This window comes from Misgurnus anguillicaudatus, chromosome 20 (assembly GCF_027580225.2).
Source record: "Misgurnus anguillicaudatus chromosome 20, ASM2758022v2, whole genome shotgun sequence".
Taxonomy (NCBI): Eukaryota; Metazoa; Chordata; class Actinopteri; order Cypriniformes; family Cobitidae; genus Misgurnus; species Misgurnus anguillicaudatus.
In genome coordinates this window covers 10,261,976-10,286,446 of record NC_073356.2, presented here as the reverse complement: position 1 = coordinate 10,286,446, position 24,471 = coordinate 10,261,976, and the positions used below count along the sequence as shown (strand labels likewise).

The 24,471-nt window shown below is 40.1% G+C and overlaps 1 protein-coding gene across 1 annotated transcript in view; it reads left to right on the top strand.

The window, feature by feature from the left end:
* mfsd2ab (MFSD2 lysolipid transporter A, lysophospholipid b) overlaps positions 1-24,337 on the top strand; it is a 31,100-nt gene extending 6,763 nt beyond the window's left edge. Inside the window, exons 4-14 of the mRNA XM_073858086.1 lie at positions 2,306-2,429; positions 2,526-2,604; positions 2,709-2,914; positions 2,997-3,087; positions 7,081-7,199; positions 7,315-7,400; positions 8,313-8,394; positions 8,506-8,618; positions 21,991-22,134; positions 22,439-22,615; positions 22,715-24,337. Of these exons, the coding sequence (XP_073714187.1) occupies positions 2,306-2,429; positions 2,526-2,604; positions 2,709-2,914; positions 2,997-3,087; positions 7,081-7,199; positions 7,315-7,400; positions 8,313-8,394; positions 8,506-8,618; positions 21,991-22,134; positions 22,439-22,615; positions 22,715-22,766 (1,273 nt within the window). The 3' untranslated portion in view covers positions 22,767-24,337. The remainder of the gene's footprint in view (positions 1-2,305; positions 2,430-2,525; positions 2,605-2,708; positions 2,915-2,996; positions 3,088-7,080; positions 7,200-7,314; positions 7,401-8,312; positions 8,395-8,505; positions 8,619-21,990; positions 22,135-22,438; positions 22,616-22,714) is intronic.
* Positions 24,338-24,471: the final 134 nt, after the last annotated feature.

Genomic DNA, 24,471 nt, shown 5'->3' with positions numbered 1-24,471 from the left:
TTTTATTGGTATTAGGGAGGGCTTTGGTTTGAAATAAAGGTCTGTTTGTTATATACACCAGCAGTCTGAAATGAACGATTATAACCCCCTGAATTGGTCAGTGCTTTTTTCGGTGAATTTGACTTTCACAAATGTTTACTAAACTTAAGTTTCCAATCCAAATGTAGGCAGTGTGGGCTGTTTTTTATTTAACTACGTTTGATGTTTTTGGGTGGGTTTGCTAGTTTTAAAAATGAACTTTTATTAAAGGGTGATTATTTTGTTCAGAGGTATTTTTACCAACATACAACACAAAGCATTGAGCTCTGGTACATTTTTTGACCATTTGTGGAACTCGTTACCAAACCTAGAAAAATTTGAAGGCATATATGTGCAAAAATGTCACCATTTCCCCTTTTGTGTGCTTTTCTATACGGATTGTGAAAGAAAAATCTGCGGTAATTTCTCAAAGATGGTGAAATGTTAAATAGAGCTGAAAGTACTACACCACTTAATGATATCTGTAAGTGTGATATTGAAGGAAAATTCAATAGCATGCCAAAACGCGATATTCGATATGGTATTCCTTTTAAAAAATCAATTTATATTGTATTAAAATATGTTTTTAAACATTATATAATCAACATACGTTTCATATTTCAGGGAAAAACATCACAACAACATAACTGTTTAGTTAGCTGAAAAATTAACAGCCACGTTTTACTGTTGCATAAAAGAAATGATTTAACAATGTAAACAAACAGACAAAAATAAAATGCGCACATACCAACTAACACCTGGTTGCCAGATGCTATATCATCCACATTGACATAAAACTTTAATCATACATTTCTTTTTAAAGTATTAAAATTAAAATGAAGAAAATTAAAATTAAAAAACGCGATTAACGCCATTTAAAAAAAATGAGTTACTGCCAAAATCAGTATTATATTAGGTCAGTATTTAAAAGTAAATTCTTAATTTACGCAAAATACAATATCGCCGTCTAATTCTGTCATCTTTTCTCCACAAATCACAGCGCACCATTCCCCACACACTGTAAACAAACAATGGCGGCGTGTTGAGTACACAGAATCCTAGTTTTCCTAATCTACTTTGTACTTCGTGATCAACAAACAAAAACTAAATAGTATTTTAATGGCATTGCTAAACCTTTGGTGGTTTTCTTGGATGGGAAAAAAAACTTAAGCCATCAAAATCTAATAATTTACATGAGCGGCACTCGGGAGACGGCCGCTTGTTCTCCCGACAGCATCAAGCTTCTGTCATGCTAACACATTGACCCCAGGGGATCTTATGAACAACTTTTATTTAACGCGAAGCCAACGAAAACCGCAAGTATAACCGCAGCAATGGCAGTGTAATTAATTTAAGTTGTAAAGTAAGTGTTTTGATTAATGCTATTATTTTTTTTTTATCAGTGAATACCACTAGTCAACTAAATGAATATAACATGACAAAGATGAATGCACATTTATATATTGATTCAATAGATTTGTAGCAATTTGAAAAAAACGTGTCATTTTGTGGAAAAAATAAATCGTTTTTATAATAAATCTTTGAAAATCAAGTTATGGATTTGAATTTTTTATGTTTTTAACCTAAAGATGCTATGTGAAAGTTTGTAACAGAAAATAATGGTTTTCACTTTCTTGGTATAGAATACAAAATGGATTTATTGCGTTTTGGAACCAAACTCTTCAAATGCTAATTTATAGCAAACCATCGCAATGCTTATCACGATATGCACGTTTACGAATTGCGCAACTCTAGTGGGAAGCATTATTGAAATGCCTTCAGTATTACACAGACTTGTAAGTGGTATAAGGGAAGCTTTGTTAAAGAGAAGTTGTTACTTTTAACTTTTTTGTGAAGTATTTTTACACAGCCAGTCATGGCATTTAGTTACAGTAAGAGAATGTGAAATTGAAATATGAAACATAGGAGTTAACACTGTGTCTCAGCATGTTGCCACACCTCACGCAACAATGGGTCTGAAGCAAAAACAGGATGTTGTGTGCTAATTGTTTTCCTTTATCAATTTCTTCCGTTTCTCAATGTATACAGCTGATGATGATGTCATTAGTAAAGGGAAGGAAAGCCATACTTGGTCTTTGGAATAATGCACTAAGTAGCAGGATGGGAAATACTATGCGACATATATTCCTTTCACATCTCCTACTCCTTTGATCTACCCTTTGAATTTTTTTGAAAGTGGTATATATAAAAAAATAATGTTGTGTCCTTTGTGCTGTTAAATGTTTTCACTTTGTCTGTAGTAAAACCATATGTCCTTTTCACGCAGGATTGTGGCGTCCACCCCGTTCGCCGTGCTATGCTATTTCCTCATCTGGTACGTGCCCATGGTTGACCAGGGCAAAGTTATCTGGTACCTGATCTTCTACTGTGGATTCCAAACATTACAAACAGTGAGTAACAATCTTCACAATAGCACGTGTGTTAGCTTATGTCATTTTGTGTGAATTTGCTCTTGACTTTTCCGGCATCTCCTGCTTCCCTAAACATGCTTCCACGTGCCGTACTCTGCCCTTACCATGTTTATCAGCTCCGATCAGAAGGAGAGGGATTCGGCCACAGCGTACCGTGAGTTTCCTTCACTACATTGTAGTTTTAAACATTTACAACTGGTTACAGCACCTAAGGTGGCAACCTGTTCGCATGGCTAACTGCTAGCTGTTTCACCTCAGGAATGACAGTGGAGGTTTTGGGTACGCTTATCGGCACTGCGGTTCAAGGTCAGATTGTGGGAATGGCCAACGCTCCCTGCATCCCTACCGGGGACCTCAACTCCACAGATCTACAAGTGACTCCTAGTGTCGACCTCAACTCCACGAATCTACTCGTGACTCCTAGTGTCAACATCACCGAGCCTCAAGCTTCGCTGGGAGATCTGGTAGGTTTTCGTTCGAGGTTGGCTGAATTACGGCCGTTATTGATACGTTGGTTTTTAATGTCTTGTTTCGATTGTCCCGCAGAGAAATGCCTATTTGATTGCATCTGGTGTCATCTGCTCCATCTATGTTCTCTGTGCCGTGGTGCTGTTCCTTGGTGTGAAAGAACAAAAAGGTACGTGCATGTAACACTGCAAAGCTGTGAGAGCTTGTTTTCTTTAGATTTGATTTTGATACAACACACAGGAATCACTTGGTTCCTTCGAAATTTCTCACGGGGATGAGTTTTGATTGCAGATGTACCTGCTGCTTTTCCACAGGGCTCATGTTGCAGTTTTTGCCCCACATGCAGAGTTCAGGTCCCAGTGAATGTCAGTGAATTAGCTTAGTGGGATGATTAGCTTTCGAAGCAATGGAGAAGGCCGTCCAAACTTTTGTCTCACATTTAGAGGAAAAAGAGTTCTTTTCGCTCTGGAATTGTATATACAAAAATAAAAAGCATGAGACAAATGCATAGACCTTTTTGTAGAATTGGCAAGCACAGATTTTCTTGTAAAAAGTGACATATTAAGCAAATTAGGGGGCCGTGTACACTAATGCGTTTAAACGTGTCTGACAATGCCAGGCGGATGCCAACTGTGGGCGCTTTGGTTGCTATAATACTTCTGTTTTGTTTATCAGTCGTTGTGTGATGTGCCAGTTTGTTGTTGTGATATTTGCCAGCTGTTGGCGGTTTTTTAACTGCGCAGCACTTCACTGGAAACAGACGCTGGCCGCAGGCGTAAAAGCCTTGGTGTACACGCTCCCTTAGTATTTGTTAAACCAAAATATTTGATAACAAGAGGAGATTACACAGTTGCATGATGAAATTTTAGCAAGACCCCACTTGTGCATTTGTCTAATGCTTGGAAATTATTCAAACACTGGCTGTCAAAGCAAGTTATATGCAAATATCTGAAAGGGGACCAGTCAAATATGAACCTTCTCAAAATAAGAAAAAGAGCACTGTGTGAATGTCATCAAGACCAAAAACTGCTAGCCAGGATAGTGAGGGAGAGAACCAAAAAATATCCATGCTACTCTGGTTACAATTGTGTTTGGTGTAGCACCATTAATCACTGTTTATCCCTCTTTTTTCTTTGAAGCAATGGAGAAGGCCGTCCAAACATTTGGCTCACATTTAGAGGAAAAGAGTTATTAGGGGTCAAGCCCCGAAGGGCACACTGATAAAGGACAGTCCAATGTGTCCCCACAATTTGGAGTCTCTATCTCTAACCCGCTAGCGCCACCAACAGATCAAAATTGCACAAGTTTTTGCCTATAAATTCTGATCCGTAAGTCATAGAAACTAAATTCTTACTTCCTCTGATTCCTTGGCTCAAGACGATTCGATTGAACCCTATGGCATCACTTTCCGTTATGATTATTATTCATAAAACCTACTTTTCTGAACTCGTCCTAGAGCTTTTGTCTGATTGCCATGAAAATCGCTATGTAGCATCTAGAGACACTCATGGCAAAAAGTTATGGAATTCGCGTCGATTAAATTTTACGTAAAGCGTACTAAAAAACGGATTTGAGGCTGTATCTTCGCCAAACTTAAGCCTATTGACACGACACTTGGTACTTGTGATGCCAGTCAGGAACTGAGGATGAATGCAGAGTTTTGTCACAGCGCCACCTAGTGGTCAGACTTATGCTTTACACATCTATAACTTTGGTTCCGATCAACGTATTTTCATGGGACTTGTTTCTTTGGAGTCCAGAATAGTTGCCGAGTCCAACGACATCAAACATGCCAGAATTTTCCTTACGGTTAGCCCTGCGCAGCAAAATGGCGCTTAAAAAACACACGTGAATATCTCCGCAAGCGTTATTTCGATCGACTCGAAAACACCATAGGAAGAACAACGTATTACCTTCTGAACAAAAAAACTCTATTGGCGTTATATTAAAATTTCCACCAGAAATGACCTATTAAGCAAATTAGGGGGGCGTGTACACTAATGCGTTTAAACGTGTCTGAAAATGCCAGGCGGATGCCAACTGTGGTCGCTTTGGTTGCTATAATACTTCTGTTTTGTTTATCAGTCGTTGTATGATGTACCGGTTGGTTGTTGTGATATTTGCCAGCTGTTGGCGGTTTTTTAACTGCGCGGTACTTCCACTGGAAACATATGCTTGGCCGCAGGCGTAAAAAAACCTTGGTGTACACGCCCCCTTAGTATTTGTTAAACCAAAATAGAGGAGATTACACTACTTGCATGATGAAATTTTAGCAAGACCCCACTGCCAAAGCAAGTTATATGCAAATATCTGACAGGGAACCAATCAACTTGAACCTTGTCAAAATAAGAAAAAGAGCACTGGTTATCCCTCTTTTTTTTTGACGCAATGGAGAAGGCCGTCCAAACTAGGGATGCACCGAATATTCGGCCACCGCAACAGGAACCGCGACGCGCACATGCTTGTTTGAAGCAACATGTCTGCGTTGTGGATGTATTTAACCGCAAAACAGCGCTAAAGTGAGCAGCTTTCTGTACACACAGAGGCACATGCGGTTGAATGTGTCCGGTCCAGACGTGATCACAGTATACCCTTCAAAGATCAGAACTCTTGGTGTGTAAACTTTAGAGAGAGTCGCGCTGTGTCTCATACTGTAGTCCATTAACATTAGGCGAATAAAGCAATGAAAAATGTGTGCGTTTTTATGTGGAGCGACTGTTGCGCTGTTTGGGATTCGCCCTCGGTCTCTGTGTGTGCGCGCACGCGCGTTTAAGTGCCCTCAGTAGTGCACACAACAGAGAGACTCGTTTCAAAAACAAGCGAACATAAAATCTTTCTGTTATTGACAGGGCACATATAAACAAAATGATCTCCACAGTATTCTTTAATAAAAACATTTGATTATGTCTTAAGTGTATGTATAGATTACAGTCAGAAACCAGCCTGTGCTTATTTGGTCTTAAAGAGACCGTAACGTCAATTAAACTACTTAAATCTGTGTCATTAATGTTAATCAAACAACCCAAGACAAAGAGTAAATCACTTCTGAAGCTCTAAAAAATAACATGAATATATTTAATTTACACAACAAAGACAGTGTTATGATTCATTAATTTGATTTCTGTACCTAATGTTAATTTCAGACCTTATTAATGTACAACTTTGTTCTTTTTTATAAATGTTTGCAATTTCTTTATTTGTTATTAGATTTTTCCCACACCCTTTTTGCTGATCTGAAAAATAATCCAATCCGTGCCTCAAACACTGTAATGTGATCCGAAGCGTGAGTTTTGTGATCCGTCACACACCCCTGGTAAAGTTAGTACACAGTGATAGCCATAAATGCAATGGCACTAATAATCTGCATAATTTCTTTCGGTGTTTCGGTTTTGGTTTTTGGCCTTGGTTTCCTCTTTCGGTTTCGGCCAAGAATTTTCATTTCGGTGCATCCCTAGTCCAAACATTTGGCTCACATTTACAGGAAAAGGGTTATTTTCGCCCTGAAATTGTATATACAAAATTAAAATACATGACACGCATGCATAGACCTTTTTGGAGAATTGGCAAGCACAGATTTTCTTGTGAAAGTGACTTATTAAGCAAATTAGGGGGCGTGTACGGTAATGCGCTTAAACATATCTGAAAATGCCAGGTGGATGCCAACTGTGGGCGCTTTGGTTGCTATAATACTTCTGTTTTGTTTATCAGTCGTTGTATGATGTGCCAGTTAGATAGTTGTGATATTTGCCAACTATTGGCATTTTTTAAAATACGCGGCACTTCCACTGGAAACATACGCTGGCCGCAGGCGTAAAAGCCTTGGTGTACACACCCCCTTAGTATTTGTTAAACCAAAATAGAGGAGATTACACACTTGCATGATGAAATTTTAGCAAGGCCTCACTTGGCATTTGTCTAATGCTTGGAAATTATTCAAACACTGGCTGCGAAAACCAGTTTTATACAAATATCTGACAGGGAACCAATCAAATTGCACCTTGTCAAAATAAGAAAAAGAGCACTGTGTGAATGTCATCAAGACCAAAAACTGCTAGCTAGGATTGTGTGGGAATAACCCAAAAAAAATATCCATGCTACTCTGATTTCAATTGTGTTTGGTGTAGCACCATTAATCACTTCCCTCTTTTTTTCTTCTGGACAGAGACCTGCAGGGTAAGGTCCGAACCCATGTCGTTTTTCCAGGGTATCCGTATGGTAATGGGATACGGTCCATACGCCAAGCTGGTCATGGGCTTCCTCTTTACCTCTCTGGCTTTTATGGTGAGTTTCGACGTTTCGTGCACCTGCAGCCATATGGGTTTATAAGCATCATGGGCAGCCATGATTTTATATATTTTTGCTAAAATGTGATTTGCTAAAATACATTTTTTTGCAGCTCCTGGAGGGAAACTTTGCACTCTTCTGTAGCTACACCTTGGGTTTCAGAAATGACTTTCAAAACATCCTGCTTGTCATTATGCTAAGCTAACCTCATGTATGATTTTGATGCAACTACCTGTATTGTAATTATAGAGGGCATGGTAAACAGTAATACTTAAATGTTTAAGTTAAATGAATAGATGCTTTTTAAAATAGGGTAGTAAACGGTGTGACATCCAGGAATGTGATAAAACTTTGGGTGTGTCACAAATCAATACACTCCTGTTTTAAGTCGTTTGGGCACTGATCTACTGTCTCAATCGCAGAATAGATCCTGTCTGGTCTGTAAAGTCACAATGTGTTATTGTGAAATCACAGACAGGGATTATTACAAAAGAAAAAAAACATTACAATGCCCCAGAAGGTGAGCAAAGCACTTAACCCAAATTGCTCCCGGGCACTGCAGTGATCCCTGCCAACTGCTCCGGATGTGTGTGTTCACTACTCATTGGGATGGGTTAAATGCAGAGGTCACATAAGTATGCGTTTTATACTTGACAAACACATGTCACTATCAGAAAGTACTAAATATAGTTCAAATCAAAGTAGTGCTTCTAGTTTTAGAAGACTGGAAAGTCGTCTTTTCATGCTTTCGTTCATCTGCAAGTTCAAAGGTTTCAACTGTAACCCAGGCTTAGTGAGAGTCATTGTGTTTATTCAATGTTTTGTTTTCTATGACAATAATAAGCTTCATGGATTATAAGCTTAACTTTACATGAAAGTTTAAGCACGCATGTGGATCGCCACAAAGCGACTGTGTCGTCAGTGTAGGAAGGTGTGTAAGGATACACACCGTACTCGCAGATAGGAAGTTGTGCAAAGACGTAATTTTTGTAAGAAATCCAAATCTTACCTAATACCCATCTATACAAACAAGTCTTTTTGTAAGATTTTTGCCAATGTGTAGATACAATCTTGTTCACCTGTGATTTTTTAAATTTCTCCCCTCCAGCTCTCCGCCACACTTGCTATCCCATTCTGGCAGTGGTTCCTCACAAAATTTGGCAAGAAAACGGCAGTGTATGTTGGAACGACAGTAAGTATTGACATTGTTTTATTAAACTCAGATTTAGATGGCGCATACAGGCCCACAGTGGCATCTGCTGGCCTGTCATACAATATCTGACAACTTGTATTCTTATTGCAGTCTGTGGTACCTTTCCTGATCTCAGTCGTCCTTGTGCCAAGCAATCTTATCGTGATATACATTGTTTCCTTTGCTGCTGGAGTCAGTGTTGCTGCAGCCTTCTTACTACCCTGGTAAGTGCCTCAACTTAAAGGGGACATTTCACAAGTCTTTCTTAAAATGCCAAATACGTTTTTGGTGTCCTCAGAGTACATATGTGAAGTTTTAGCTCAAAATATCATATAGATAATTTATTGTAGCATGTTAAAATTTAGGGATGCACCGATACCACTTTTTTGGAGTATGAGCTTTAGTCATATAATTTAACAAAAAAACAAGGGACTAGTTTGGAATTAAGAACCATTTATTTAAAATGAAAAGCATGTTGTATGCAACATATTACAGAATAAATAATTATAAAAAATTTAAACAGTGACAGTGCAACTCAAGTATTTTTTTCAGTTTGTTGTAAACTCTGCCACTTTGGACAACACGAGGCATTAACCCCTTACCCGCCACTCAAACATAGACATTTCTCAGACCGTGGAATCGATCCTCGGTATCAGGGGACTTTTAACGAGTACGAGTAATTTGTATCGAGGCCGATACCAGTATTGGTATTGGTGCATCCCTATTAAAATTGCCACTTTGTAGGTGTGAGCAAAAATGTGCCATTTTTGGGGTGTCCTTTAAAATGCAAATGAGCTGATCTCTGCACTAAATGGCAGTGCAGTGGTTGGATAGTGCAGATTAAGGGGCGTATTATCCCCTTCTTGCATCACAAAGGGAGCCAAATTTCAATGACCTATTTTTTCCACATGCTTGCAGAGAATGGTTTACCAAAACTAAGTTACTGGGTTGTTGTTTTACACTTTTTTTTAGGTTGATAAAAGCGCCGGGGACCCAATTATAGCACTTAAACATGGAAAAAGTCAGATTTTTGTGATATGTCCCTTTTAAATAGTACATTTGCCTTTTACCACTACTTAAATCCATCGATTATCCCAACATGCAATACTAATTTTAATTTACTATAATAATATTATTAATAATAGTAGTAGTAATAATAATAATAATTAAAGCTGCAAGCAGCGATGGAAGGGCCCTCGCACGCATGTGCACCGCTACCCTATGGCATTAGTAAAGCAATGAGCCAGGGGGATATGAATTTAAGTGGGTAAATATAGGTGGATATTTAAAGGAAAATGGATGTGCCACACCGCCTGTGTGCTGCAGGTGGCGCTATGACGGTACCTGATTATTGTTATATTGACGTGTTCAGGCCGGGACCCCTAACAAACTTGTGAAGTCTGGGGCAGATCGAACAATGTACTCCTGATTTATAACAGCTTCCTGTTTCATTGTGAAACATCACACTTTGCCAGGCCGCCATGGACACACCCTTAAACGAAAAGTCAAGATCTTCACAATTTATCACCACAAAGGGCTTAAGATCAATCTGACCAAATATGATGATGATTTGATTAAATCTCTAAGAGCAGTAAATCACAGCGTAAAACATGGTATTTCCTGCTACCTCTAGGTGGCGCTATGACTGAAGCTGAATATTGGCATTGAAATGTGTTCAGGCCAAGACCTTTATCAAACGTGTGAAGCGTGGGGCAGATTGGACATTGTATACCTGAGTTAGAGCCACTTCCTGTTTCATGGCGAAAATGCTGAAATTTGTCAGGCCGCCACGGACACACCCTCCGACGAAAAATCAAGATCTCCGCAATTTAACATTGCAAAGGCCTTTAGATGAGATTGACCAAATATGACAATGATCTGATTAAATCTGTAGGAGGAGTTCGTTAAAGTATGAAGCCTGGAAATGACCAAATTTGCACAAAAATCAAGGCAAAAATTAAAAATGGCTGACTTCCTGTGGGGTTTAGAGCTTTGCTCCAAGAGACTTTTTTGTAGGTCTTGGGGTGATAGATGATCCTACCAAATTGCGTATCTGTACGTTTTTCGTAGCGGGGGGGCTGTTTTCATGAAATTTTGCAGGTGGCGCTATCAAGCCATTTCTACACGCCCACTTCTGGCGCCTATGCCACATGTAAATTTTCGCCACTTCTGACATGTGTGCAAAATTTCATGAGTTTTCGAGCATGTTTCGCCCCTCAAAAATGCGATTCACTTTGGAGAAGAAACGGAATAATAATAATAATAAATATAGCTGCAAGCAGCAATGGCGGGCCCTCGCACGTTTTTTTTACCGCTACACGGTGCATCCGAGAAAACGATGCACGGTGGGCAAGGGCATCAAGTGGGTAAAATATCAGTGGGCTATTTAATAATAATAATACCTTACATTTATATAGCGCTTTTCTCAGTACTCAAAGCGCTTTACATATGAACGGGGGAATCTCCTCAACCACCACCAATGTGCAGCATCCACCTGGATGATGCGACGGCAGCCATATTGCGCCAGACCGCTCACCACACACCAGCTTATTATTTAATGTTGTTTCTGAGCCATTTGGGGACTGTAGGTAAAAGAAACCCCACATTTTAGACAAACAGGTGCACTGGTGAGCCACTTAAGAGACACGCCTATGTCTGACCTTTTTGTCAACACTTAACAGCCGAAAACTCTGATGTGTGCAGAGATGTATAGTAACTAAGTAGAACTACTTCACTACTGGACTTAAGTACTAAAAGGCTGTATTTGTACTCTACTGAAGTATTATTTTTTTCCTACTTCCACTTTTACTTCAGTACACATTTTCGATGAGTTTAATACTTTTACTCCAATACATTTTTTATGTGCTGCATAGTTACTCGTTACACTCAAATGTTACAAATCATTCCAAACCTACATTATCACTGCCGGAGCGGTGATACACATTAGAAACACACACAGATTGTGGTCTAAACCAATAGGAGATAGTGAAGAGCGGACCCCTCCCTCCCTCTCACTCACAAATATGAGCCGCGGTTGTGGACAAATGTGAACTGAAGAGAGAACCAAAGTGCACGAGAGAGACCGATAGAGAGAGAGAATTCGCGAGAAAGGGCGAGTGTGCGCGAAAGAAGGAAACCTAAATACATTGAAACATCTTGTACCTTTACCTATTACCATTACATCGACTAATATTTTATTAATTCTGAATTCTCTATTGCCATATTAGTTAAATTAATCTGAACATTCCTGTCCTTGTACTCCTGCTACAGCCAGAGCAATTGTGAGTGTCATTTAGCTTAAACATTTGAAATAATATAAACAATATTATAACTTTTGACTGTTTTCTTTAATAACTACATTACACAATACTTGTACTTTTACTTTCAGTACTTGAGTAGTATATTTTAAAATAAACTACTTGCAATACTTAAGTACAAAACATGTTTAATACTTCAGTACTTCCACTTAAGTGGTGTGCTCACTTTTTTGATAGAGCACTTGTACTTTTACTCAAGTCTGGGTCCCTAGTACTTTATACATCTCTGGATGTGTGTGCCAAATTTAAAGTTCAACTAAGCACCCCAAGAGCCTTAAACATGCCTGAAATTAAAGTAAAGTTTGAAGCGTTGCCATGGGAACAGCATTCGAGATGTCTAAAATTCCTTCGCAATTTATCATCTACAATGTCTCGGCATCATGTTGACCACTTCTGGTGTCAATCGCATGAATCCCATACGAGGAGTATTTAAAGGTTCACAGCATGTAACTGTCAGCCTTAAATATGTGTAAAAATGAAAGTAAAGTTTGATGCATTGCCATGGGAACAGCGTTTGAGATATCAAAAATCCCTTCGCAATTTATCATCTACAGTGTCTCGGCATCATGTTGACCACTTCTCGTGTCAATCGCATGAAAATCCTAGAAGGAGTATTTAAAAGTTAACTGTATAAAACTGAAAGGCTTAAATATGCCTTTAAAATGAAAGTAAAGTTTGACGCGTTGCCATGGGAATACCGTTTGAGATATCAAAAATCCCTTCGCAATTTATCATCTACAATGGCTCGGCATCATGGTGACCACTTTTGGTGTCAATCGTATGAAAATCCTAGAAGGAGTATTTAAAAGAACATTGCATGGAACTTTCAAAAAAATCCAGCTTTGTGACTGACACACTTCCTGGCGCCTGCTGGTGGCGCTATACCCGGGAGTCACAATAGGCACATCGATGCGATCGGAATCTTCAGATGAACAAACACCCCGCGTGTCATTACAATAAGACATTTTTTGCCTTAGATATTAGACACTTCCTGTTTCTCTGATTTCGCCACAACTTTGTCGGCTCGCCATGGCAGAACCGTTCGAGATATCAAAAATCCCTTCGCAATTTAGCAAGTCCAATGTCTGGACATCATGTTCACCACTTTTGGTGTCAATCGCATGATTCCTCTAGGAGGAGTATTCAAAAGTTCAACGCATGCATTTTTTAAACAATCCAAAATAGCTGACTTCCTGTTGGGCGGAGCTTAAATGTTAGAGGGCGAAAGTTGTTCGGGTCGATGAGATCTATATGTCTACAACTCTCGTACATGTGCGTAAATTTTTGCCCGATCTGTGCCCCAATGTTTGTTTTTGAATTACAGGGGGCGCTACAGAGCCCCCGTGCCACGCCCGTGTTCCAGCCTTTGGATTTCTGCAATGACGGACGACTCTGACGTCTGTGCCAAATTTCAAGAGTTTTCGAGTATGTTAAGGCACCCAAAATGCCCAAAAGTGTTAAAAAAAAAAAATAAATAAAAAAAAAAAAATATATAGCTGCAAGCAGCGATGGCGGGCCCTCGCACGTATTTTTACCGCTACACGGTGCCTCCGAGAAAACGATGCACGGTGGGCAAGTGCATCAAGTGGGAAAATATCAGTGGACTATTTATGTTGTTACTGACCCAATTGGGGACTGTAGGTAAAAGAAACCCCACATTTTGGACAAACGGGGGCGCTAGTGAGCAACTTAAGAGGCACACCTATGTCTGACCTGTTTGTCAACACTTAACAGTTGACAACTCTGATGTGTGTGCCAAATTTGAAGTTAATCTAAGCATGCCAAGAGGCTTAAATATTCCTGAAATAATAGTAAACTTTGATGCGTTGCCATGACAACAGCGTTCGAGATGTCAAAAATCCCTTCGCATTTTATCATCTCCATTGTCTCAGCATCATGTTGACCACGTTTGGTGTCAATCGCATGAATATCTTAGAAGGAGTATTGAAAAGTTCACTGGATGCAACTGAAGGGCTTAAATATGCCTTAAAAATGAAAGTAAAGTTTGACGCGCTGTCATGGGAACAACGTTCGAGATATCAAAAATCCCTTCGCAATTTATCATCCACAATGTCTCAGCATCATGTTGACCACTTTTGGTGTCAATCGCATGAATATCCTAGAAGGAGTATTTAAAAGAACATTGGATGGAACTGTCAAAAAAATCCACCTTTGTGACTGACACACTTCCTGGCGCCTGGTGGTGGCGCTATACCCGGGAGTCACAATAGGCACATCGATACAGTCGGAATCTTCAGACGAACAAACACCCCGCGTGTCATCACAATAAGACATTTTTTGCCTTAGATATTAGACACTTCCTGTTTCTCTGATTTCGCCATGAATTTGTCGCCTCGCCATGACAAAACCGTTCGAGATATCAAAAATCCCTTCGCAATTTAGCAAGTACAATGTCTCAGCTTCATGATCACCACGTTTGGTGTCAATCCCATTAATCCACTAGGAGGAGTATTTAAAAGTTCACCGCATGGATTTTTTAAAGAATCCAAAATGGCCGACTTCCTGTTGGGCGGAGCTAATATGTTAGAGTACGAAAGTTGTTCGGGTCGATGAGATCTATATGCGTACCAACTTTCGTACATGTGCGTACATGTTTGTCCGATCTGTGCACCAATGTTTTTTTTTTCATTACAGGGGGCGCTACAGAGCCCCCCTGCCACGCCCGTGTTCCAGCCTTTAGTTTTCTGCGATGACGGACGACTCTGACGTCTGTGCCAAATTTCAAGAGTTTTCGAGTATGTTAAGGCACTCAAAATTCCCAAAAGTGTTGAAAAAAATAATAAAAAAAAAAAAAATAAAAAAAATAATAAAAAATATAGCTGCAAGCAGCGATGGCGGGCCCTCGCACGTTATTTTTCCGCTACACGGTGCGTCCGAGAAAACGATGCACGGTGGGCAAGGGCCTCAAGTGGGTAAATATCAGTGGGCTATTTAATGTTGTTACTGACCCATTTGGGGACTGTAGGTAAAAGAAACCTCACATTTTAGACAAACGGGGGGGGGGCTAGTCAGCCACTAAATAGACACGCCTTTATCTGACCTTTTTGTCAACACTTAACTGCCAACAACTCTGATGTGTGTGCCAAATTTAAAGTTAATCCAAACACGCCAAGAGCCTTAAAAAAGCCTTAAATAAAAGTAAAGTTTGACGCGTTGCCATGGGAACAGCGTTCGAGATGTCAAAAATTAATTCGCAATTTAGCATCTCCAATGTCTCAGCATCATGTTGACCACTTCTGGTGTCAATCGCATGAATATCCTAGAAGGAGTATTTAAAAGAACATTGGATGGAACAGTCAAAAAAATCAACCTTTATGACTGCAACACTTCCTGGCGCCTGGTGGTGGCGCTATACCCGGGAGTCACAATAGGCACATCGATGCGATCGGAATCTTCAGACGAACAAACACCCCGCGTGTCATCACAATAAGACATTTTTTGCCTTAGATATTAGACACTTCCTGTTTCTCTGATTTCGCCATGAATTTGTCGCCTCGCCATGGCAGAACCGTTCGAGATATCAAAAATCCCTTCGCAATTTACTAAGTACAATGTCTTGACATCATGTTCACCACGTTTGGTGTCAATCCCATTAATCCACTAGGAGGAGTATTTAAAAGTTCACCGCATGCATTTTTTAAACAATCCAAAATGGCAGACTTCCTGTTGGGCGGAGCTAATATGTTAGAGTACGAAAGTTGTTCGGGTCGATGAGATCTATATGCGTACCAACATTCGTACATGTGCGTGCATGTTTGTCCGATCTATGCACCAATGTTTTTTTTTCCATTACAGGGGGCGCTACAGAGCCCCCCTGCCACGCCCGTGTTCCAGCCTTTGGTTTTCTGCGATGACGGACGACTCTGACATCTGTGCCAAATTTCAAGAGTTTTCGAGTATGTTAAGGCACTCAAAATTCCCAAAAGTGTTGAAAAAAATAATAAAAAAAAAAAAAAAAAAAATAATAAAAATAATAATCCGAGCAAAAACAATAGGGCTTCGCACCTTTCGGTGCAGGCCATTCTGGCCTGCTCCTCGGTGCTCGGGCCCTAATAATAATCCGAGCAAAATCAATAGGGCTTCGCACCTTTCGGTGCAGGCCATTCTGGCCTGCTCCTCGGTGCTCGGGCCCTAAATATAGCTGCAAGCAGCAATGGCGGGCCCTCGCACGTTTTTTTACCGCTACACGGTGCGTCCGAGAAAATGATGCACGGTGGGCAAATGCATCAAGTGGGTAAATATCGGTGGACTATTTATGTTGTTACTGACCCATTTGGGGACTGTAGGTAAAAGAAACCCCACATTTTGGACAAACGGGGGCGCTAGTGAGCGACTTTAGAGGCACACCTATGTCTGACCTGTCTGTCAACACTTAACAGTTGACAACTCTGATGTGTGTGCCAACTTTTAGGTTAATCTAAGCACGCCAACAGCCTTCAATATGCTTGAAATAAAAGTAAAGTTTGGGGCATTGCCATGGGAACAGCGTACGAGATATCAAAAATCCCTTCACAATTTATCATCTACAATGTCTCAGCATCATGTTGACCACTTCTGGTGTCAATGGCATGATTATTCTAGAAGGAGTATTTAAAAGTTCACTGCATGCAACTGTAAGGCTTAAATATGCCTTTAAAATGAAAGTAAAGTTTGACGCGTTGCCATGGGAACAACGTTCGAGATATCAAAAATCCCTTCGCAATTTATCATCTACAATTTCTCAACATCATGTTGACCACTTTTGGTGTCAATCGCATGAATATTCTAGAAGGAGTATTTAAAAGAACATCCCATGCAACCGTCAAAAAAATCCACCTTTGTGACTGACACACTTCCTGGCGCCTGGTGGTGGCGCTATACCCGGGAGTCACAATAGGCACATCGATGCGATCGGAATCTTCAGACGAACAAACACAATGCGTGTCATCACAATAAGACCCTTTTTGCCTTAGATATTAAACACTTCCTGTTTCTCTGATTTCGCCATGAATTTGTCGCCTCGCCATGACAGAACCGTTCGAGATATCAAAAATCCCTTCGCAATTTAGCAAGTACAATGTCTCGACATCATGATCACCACGTTTGGTGTCAATGCCATGAATCCACTAGGAGGAGTATTCAAAAGTTCACTGCATGCATTTTTGAAACAATAAAAAATAGCCGACCTCCTGTTGGGCGGAGCTAAAATGTTAGAGGGCGAAAGTTGTTCGGGTCGATGAGATCTATATGCGTACCAACTTTCGTATATGTGCGTACATTTTTGCCCGTTCTGTGCCCCAATGTTTGTTTTTGCATTACAGGGGGCGCTACAGAGCCCCCCTGCCACGCCCGTGTTCCAGCCTTTGCCCCGACCTGATGGCCGACGACTCTGACGTCTGTGCCAAATTTCAAGAGTTTTCGAGTATGTTTAGGCACCCAAAAGGCCCAAAAGTGTTAAAAAAAAATAATAATAAAAAAAAATATAGCTGCAAGCAGCAATGGCGGGCCCTCGCACGTTTTTTTACCGCTACACGGTGCCTCCGAGAAAACGATGCAAAGTGGGCACGTGCATCAAGTGGGTAAATATCAGTGGACTATTTCATGTTGCTACTGACCAATTTGGGTGCTGTAGGTAAAAGAAACCCCACATTTAGACAAACGGGGGCGCTAGTGAGCCACTAAATACACACGCCTTTATCTGACCTTTTTGTTAACACTTAACAGCCGACAACTCTCATGTGTGTGCCAAATTTAAAGTTAATCTAAGCACGCCAAGAGCCTTAAATATGCCTGAAATTAAAGTAAAGTTTGAAGCATTGCCATGGCAACAGCGTTTGAAATGTCAAAAATTCCTTTGCAATTTAGCATCTGCAAAGTCTCAGCATCATGTTGACCACTTTTGGTTTCAATCGCATAAACATTCTAGGAGGAGTATTTAAAAGAACATCACATGGAACTGTCAAAAAAATCAACCTTTGTGACTGCCACACTTCCTGGTGCCTTTTGGTGGCACTATACCCGAGACTCACAATAGGCACATCGATGCGATCGGAATCCTTGGCCGAACATACACAATGCGTTTCATCCCAATAAGACATTTTTTGCTTTAGATATTAGACACTTCCTGTTCCTCTGAATTCGGCATAAATTTGTCGCCTCGCCATGGCAACATCGTTCGAGATATCAAAAATCCCTTCACAATTTAGCAAGTCCAATGTCTCAGCATCATGTTCACCACGTTTGGTGTCAATCGTATGAATTCCCTAAGATAAGTATTTAAAAGTTCATGACTGACACATTTCCTGGTGACTGGTGGTGGCGCTATACCCGGGAGTCACAATAAGCACATCGATGCGATCGGAATCTCCAGAAGAATAAACACACCGCATGGCATCACAATAAGACTTTTTTTGCCTTAGATATTAGACACTTCCTGTTTTTCTGAATTCGCCATGAATTCGGCGCCTCGCCATGGCAGAACCGTTCGAGATATCAAAAATCCCTTCGCAATTTAGCAAGTCCAATGTCTCGGCATCATGATCACCACGTTTGGTGTCATTTCCATTAATCCCATAGGAGGAGTATTTAAAAGTTCACCACATGCGTTTTTGAAACAATTCAAAATGGCCAACTTCCTGTTGGGCAGAGCTAATAGGTTTGAGTACGAAAGTTGTTCGGGTTGGTGAGATCTATATGCGTACCAACTTTCGTACACGTGGGTACATGTTTGCCCGATCTGTGCACCAATGTTTTTTTTTGCATTACAGGGGGCGCTACAGAGCTCCCTTGCCACGCCCGTGTTCCAGCCTTTGCCCCGTCGCAATGACGGACGACTTTGACGTCTGTGCCAAATTTCAAGAGTTTTCGAGTATGTTTAGGCACCCAAAATTCCCAAAAGTGTTAAAAAAAATAAAAATAATAATAATAAAAAAAAAAAAAATAATAAATTCGAGCAAAAACAATAGGGGTTTCGCACCTTTCGGTGCAGGCCATTCTGGCCTGCTCCTCGGTGCTCGGGCCCTAAATATAGCTGCAAGCAGCAATGGCGGGCCCTCGCACGTTTTTTTACCGCTACATGGTGCGTCCGAGAAAACGATGCACGGTGGGCAAGGGCATCAAGTGGGTAAAATATCAGTTGTCTTTTTAATGTTTTTTCTGAGCCATTTGGGGACTGTAGATAAAATAAACCCAACATTTTAGACAAACAGGGGCACTAGTTAGCCACTTAAGATACACTCCTATGTCTGACCTTTTTGTCAACACTTAACAGCCGAAAACTCTGATGTGTGTGCCAACTTTAAAGTTCAACTAAGCATGCCAAGAGCCTTAAACATGTCTGAAATTAAAGTAAAGTTTGATGCGTTGCCATGGGAACAGCGTTCGAGATTTTGAAAAATTCCTTCTGAATTTATCATCTACAATGTCTCGGCATCATGTTGACCACTTCTGGTGTCAATCGCATGAATCCCATACGAGGAGTATTTAAAGGTTCACAGCATGTAACTGTCAGCCTTAAATATGTGTAAAAATGAAAGTAAAGTTTGATGCATTGCCATGGCAACAGCGTTCGAGATATCAAAAATCCCTTCCCAATTTATCATCTACGATGTCTCGGCATCATGTTGACCACTTCTCGTGTAAATCGCATGAAAATCCTAGAAGGAGTATTAAAAGTTAACTGTATGCAACTGAAAGGCTTAAATATGCCTTTAAAATGAAAGTAAAGTTTGACGCGTTGCCATGGGAATAGCGTTTGAGATATCAAAAATCCCTTCGCAATTTATCATCTACAATGTCTCGGCATCATGGTGACCACTTTTGGTGTCAATCGCATGAAAATCCTAGAAGGAGTATTTAAAAGAACATTGCATGGAACTTTCAAAAAAATCCAGCTTTGTGACTGACACACTTCCTGGCGCCTGCTGGTGGCGCTATACCCGGGAGTCACAATAGGCACATCGATGCGATCGGAATCTTCAGATGAACAAACACCCCGCATGTCATTACAATAAGACATTTTTTGCCTTAGATATTAGACACTTCCTGTTTCTCTGATTTCGCCACAACTTTGTCGGCTCGCCACGGCAGAACCGTTCGAGATATCAAAAATCCCTTCGCAATTTAGCAAGTCCAATGTCTCGACATCATGTTCACCACTTTTGGTGTCAATCGCATGCATCCTCTAGGAGGAGTATTCAAAAGTTCAACGCATGCATTTTTTAAACAATCCAAAATAGCTGACTTCCTGTTGGGCGGAGCTTAAATGTTAGAGGGCGAAAGTTGTTCGGGTCGATGAGATCTATATGCGTACCAACTCTCGTACATGTGCGTACATATTTGCCCGATCTGTGCCCCAATGTTTGTTTTTGCATTACAGGGGGCGCTACAGAGCTCCCTTGCCACGCCCGAGTTCCAGCCTTTGCCGGGTCCTAATGGCCGACGACTCTGACATCTCTGCCAATTTTCAAGAGTTTTTGAGTATGTTAAGGCCCCCAAATTGCCCCGAAACGTAAAAAAATAATAAAAAATAAAAAAATAATAATAAATCCGAGCAAAAACAATAGGGCTTCGCACCTACGGTGCAGGCCATTCTGGCCTGCTCCTCGGTGCTCGGGCCCTAATAATAATAAACCGAGCAAAAACAATAGGGTCCTCACACTTGTGTGCTCGGGCCCTAATAATAATAATATATTTTATAAATATATATTTTTTTATATTTTAAAAACAATTGCAGTTTAACATTACAAGAGCCAAATGTTAATAGTTTAACTATGAACATTACACAAAAAAGTGCAACTTCTTTTGTTTATTACTGTTTAACTTTCATAAATTGTTACATTTCAAGTATTCACAACATATAGCCTTCTCCTATTGACTAAAATTGCACTTCCTGTTTTCTTTTTTTAATATTTTAAAGACATTTAGGCTAAATCGCCTTTCGATTGTACACTACATTCAGAAACGACTGTCTGAGTTTGCCCCCTAGTGGCAGTTGTAATGAAATTTCAGTTTAATTGTAAATCTGTGTCAACATGGGAGGGAAGCTCATTCCAATGCAGAAGCCTTTAATCTACGAATATTTTATACTTCTTGATTACTGATAAGTAAATTATTCAGTTTTAAAGGATTCAAGTGTTACTGATTAAGAAAATAAAAAAGGATTAATAATATGACCTTGCAAACAGTGTTTTGATTGGAACACACAGAAATACATCACTTCCGGTCGGCGTGTCACATGTGGTGTAGTCGCACAAGTTTAAATTTTTAATGGATCCAAAGCTTAAAACGGATTTGAAAATTACACATTCACAGATTTTCTTCACCTCACGCAGCCCCCTTTGCGACTCTCTATAGGGAATTAATGACTTCCATCGTTTGTGGTATACAGTGAAAAGGCAGCTTAATGCTGCGTTTACACCAACCGCGTTTGAGGCATCAAAATCGCGTCTAGTTTGCCGCTTGAACAGTTTGAATGCATTCGCTCGTCTCGAGCAAAGTAGACGCACGGAAAAAGCAAGCATTTGACGCGTGTCAGAGCCGAAATCCGCTTCTTGTAGGAGGGGCAAGTGCTATGCCGTTGTCTGTTTGCAAGATGGTTGATGTTGATTGTGCATTTATCGAAAGTTTGTATTTGGTCACCTTAATATAGGAAAATAAATGGTGTGGGTCGATAAACGTCACTTGACTCAAAAGTGAAATGTGTATTTACAACTTACCAGGTTGCCCGATGTCCTCACTGACACTCTTCCAAGCGAGGTCCTTTTAATTCCTGTCTCTATAGAAATAAGAACTTGTGTCGTATAGCTCCGGGTGACTGCTCACGGACAATGTCAAGCGTTCCTTCGTGTTGAATGAGTGACTCCGGCCGGGGCTGCCGCCACAGCAGCAAGCAGGCTCCTGATTGGTTAACGCAACGCGAAAATCCCAAACTCAAAGTTCAAATTTTTCAACTCAGCCGCAAATTCGCGTCAAACGCAAAATGCACAAAAAGCACCATTCGCGCGTACCGCACCATTCCACTAGATGTGCTAATGAGGCAGAATCGCATCTATCGTGCCGCGCTAAACGCCTCATTCACGCCGCGAGACCTCCAGACGTGCGTCAACGCGTCTTCACATTGACTTAACATTGAAATCACTCGCGCTTGACGCCTCTACTGAAGCTGGTGTAAACGCAGCATAAGGGTTGTTACGAAATATTACTAGAGTTTACTGTGGTAAACAATATGTACACAGTCAGTGCACAGTAAAAGACCTTGTATATGTTTCTGTTTTCTCAGGTCCATGCTTCCCGACGTGGTGGATGACTTTAAAATCCACAATCCTGATTCTCAAGGCCACGAAGCCATCTTCTACTCATTTTATGTGTTCTTCACCAAGTTTGCTTCTGGAATTTCTTTGGGAGTCTCGACCCTTAGTCTTGAGTAAGTCGCCACAAACATCTCCATATTATAAATCCTATTTGAAACCACACTATAGGCAATCCTGCATTCTTGTATGAAAGATCCAGGCTTGATTCATTAAGACTTTTTGTTGAATTCTCACTGTATGTTTCTGACCCCTTGACTTTAGATGTAATGCGATTAGCCCCTCTTATTGAGGTACCGGTGATAACAGTGTAACATGTGAGACTTTCAATCACTTTGTGATCGGTCATGAGGTTGGATTTATCTGGATGAACATAACACACTAATTTATTCCCTCTCTCATTTCTTCTCTTTGAAATAGCTTTGCCGGCTATGTGACAAGGGGTTGCACGCAACCTGCAGAGGTCGATATAACACTGAAGGTCCTGGTGTCGGCTGCTCCCGTATTCTTCATCATTATTGGGTTGATAATATTCATCAGCTATCCTATCAATGAGGAAAAGAGACGGGGAAATCGCAAATTACTTGAAGAACAACGGTAATATCATCTATACAGCACTTACATGTCACTTTATACTTGTAAAGTTAAGTCTTTACCGGCAATTTTGTCTAACTCGCCTTTATTTATTCTCTTTAGGGAAAATGAGGTCGACTCCGAAACAGACTCCACAGAGCTCAATGCGATTTAATAGCACTGGAAAAAAAACACTGCTATTTGCCTTTGTTGGTCTGAAGTAAACGGCGTAGAGTTTTTGCTTGCTTTGAACCAACCATGCGTGTTGCATTGTGGCCAAAAAATGTCCACTGGGCACCCTGAAAGACAGCCTTTAACATCTTTAACAAGTAGTACAAAGTGCCTTGTCGTTTCCAGTGCTTATGGACAGTATTTTACACAACACTTAAAGTTGACTTGTCCGTTTTGTGCTGCTTGCTGGATCTTTCAATCCGGCCATCTTTTGATGAAAGCACGAATTCTGATCTGCACTAACTCAATCTAGGGTGGGACACGTCTTTGATGAAAGAAACTTGAAACTCTAAAAGGGTTTTTGATATGTAAATACAAAATGTAGTGTATTTTGGTCATTCTATGGAAGGTACGTTTTGGGAGGAATGTCTGTGTTGACTATTTAAATTATTATTTATGAATACCTGACTATATTCTCGAGCAAATGTGAAACGGTGGGAGTCGAGAGTGTGGTTTGATAACATCAAATATTTTATTCATTACTCATTTCCGGGTTACTCGTGAGGCAGGTTTTCTTCAGTGTACATCAGTCTTTTTGCAGATATATGTGTTTATAATGGGATGCACTAGGGGATAAACGTCCCAAATTGATATTTCTCAATCTACTCCGTATCTGGACATGTGTCAAAACTGTTGATGGTAGATGAGATGGTAAGAATGTGAAGCCATCAGATCTTATTCAGTGTACGTGGGGTTAAACTGTATGATCGGTTGCTTCTGGTTTGAGGCGAACAAGATTATTTAAGTATTTATTACTTCCATTTTAAATCCATGTTGGTTTGAATACATTTGATTCTTCCATCTTAGTTTATCTTGTTTAAGGGCCTTTGTAAGATTAAATGAGGGCAGTTTGAATAGAGCTGCAGAACAATTACATCTAATATATCATTAATTCCTATGGAAAGCCAATTATTTTGTTTACAAGTAATGCTGCGTTTTATGTTAGATGTAAAGTTAACATGAGCTTTGGTTTTTGTTTTGTTTGGTGTCACTGCCCTTTTTAGTGTCCATATGCAGTTGTCCCAAAGTGCTTCTGTAAGATATTTGTTTTATTATTGTACAGTTTTTGGCAGATCTCTGCTTGCAACTTCTGTGTCAAATATTTGAATACGGAGTGTTTTCCTAAAATGTGTACAGTATGTGCTGCTGTGATATAAATGTACATAGATCAAATAAAGGTATGGATATTTTTCATATTCTTGAACTACTTGTAAATACATGTATATATGATGTACATTAAAATCTTGTCAGTGCATAATTTCGATGTATTGTCATTTTATAACTTGTGCAAATTTTGCATGGATGAGTATGTTGGTATGTTGTTGTAATTCTTATTAACACAGGTTTCGGAAAAAATCTACTGACGTCTGATATCGCCAAATACAGTGCGTTTATTTAACAGCTTTGCTAATGATGGTAAATAATTGATTTGTTTTTTAGATGGGAGGGATTGTCCTTATTATTTAAAAGAAGCTGTTCAAATGTTTAATAAACACTAATTATGGTTTAAAAGTCTTTGCTTTGTCTTCAACGTTCAAACCCTATATCTGACCATGTCTGTAAAACAGGCTAAAATCTAGCCTCATGATCTTATTGAGATTTGGAAAATCAAAGTTTGTTTTCACACATTGATTTCAATTGTTGACATG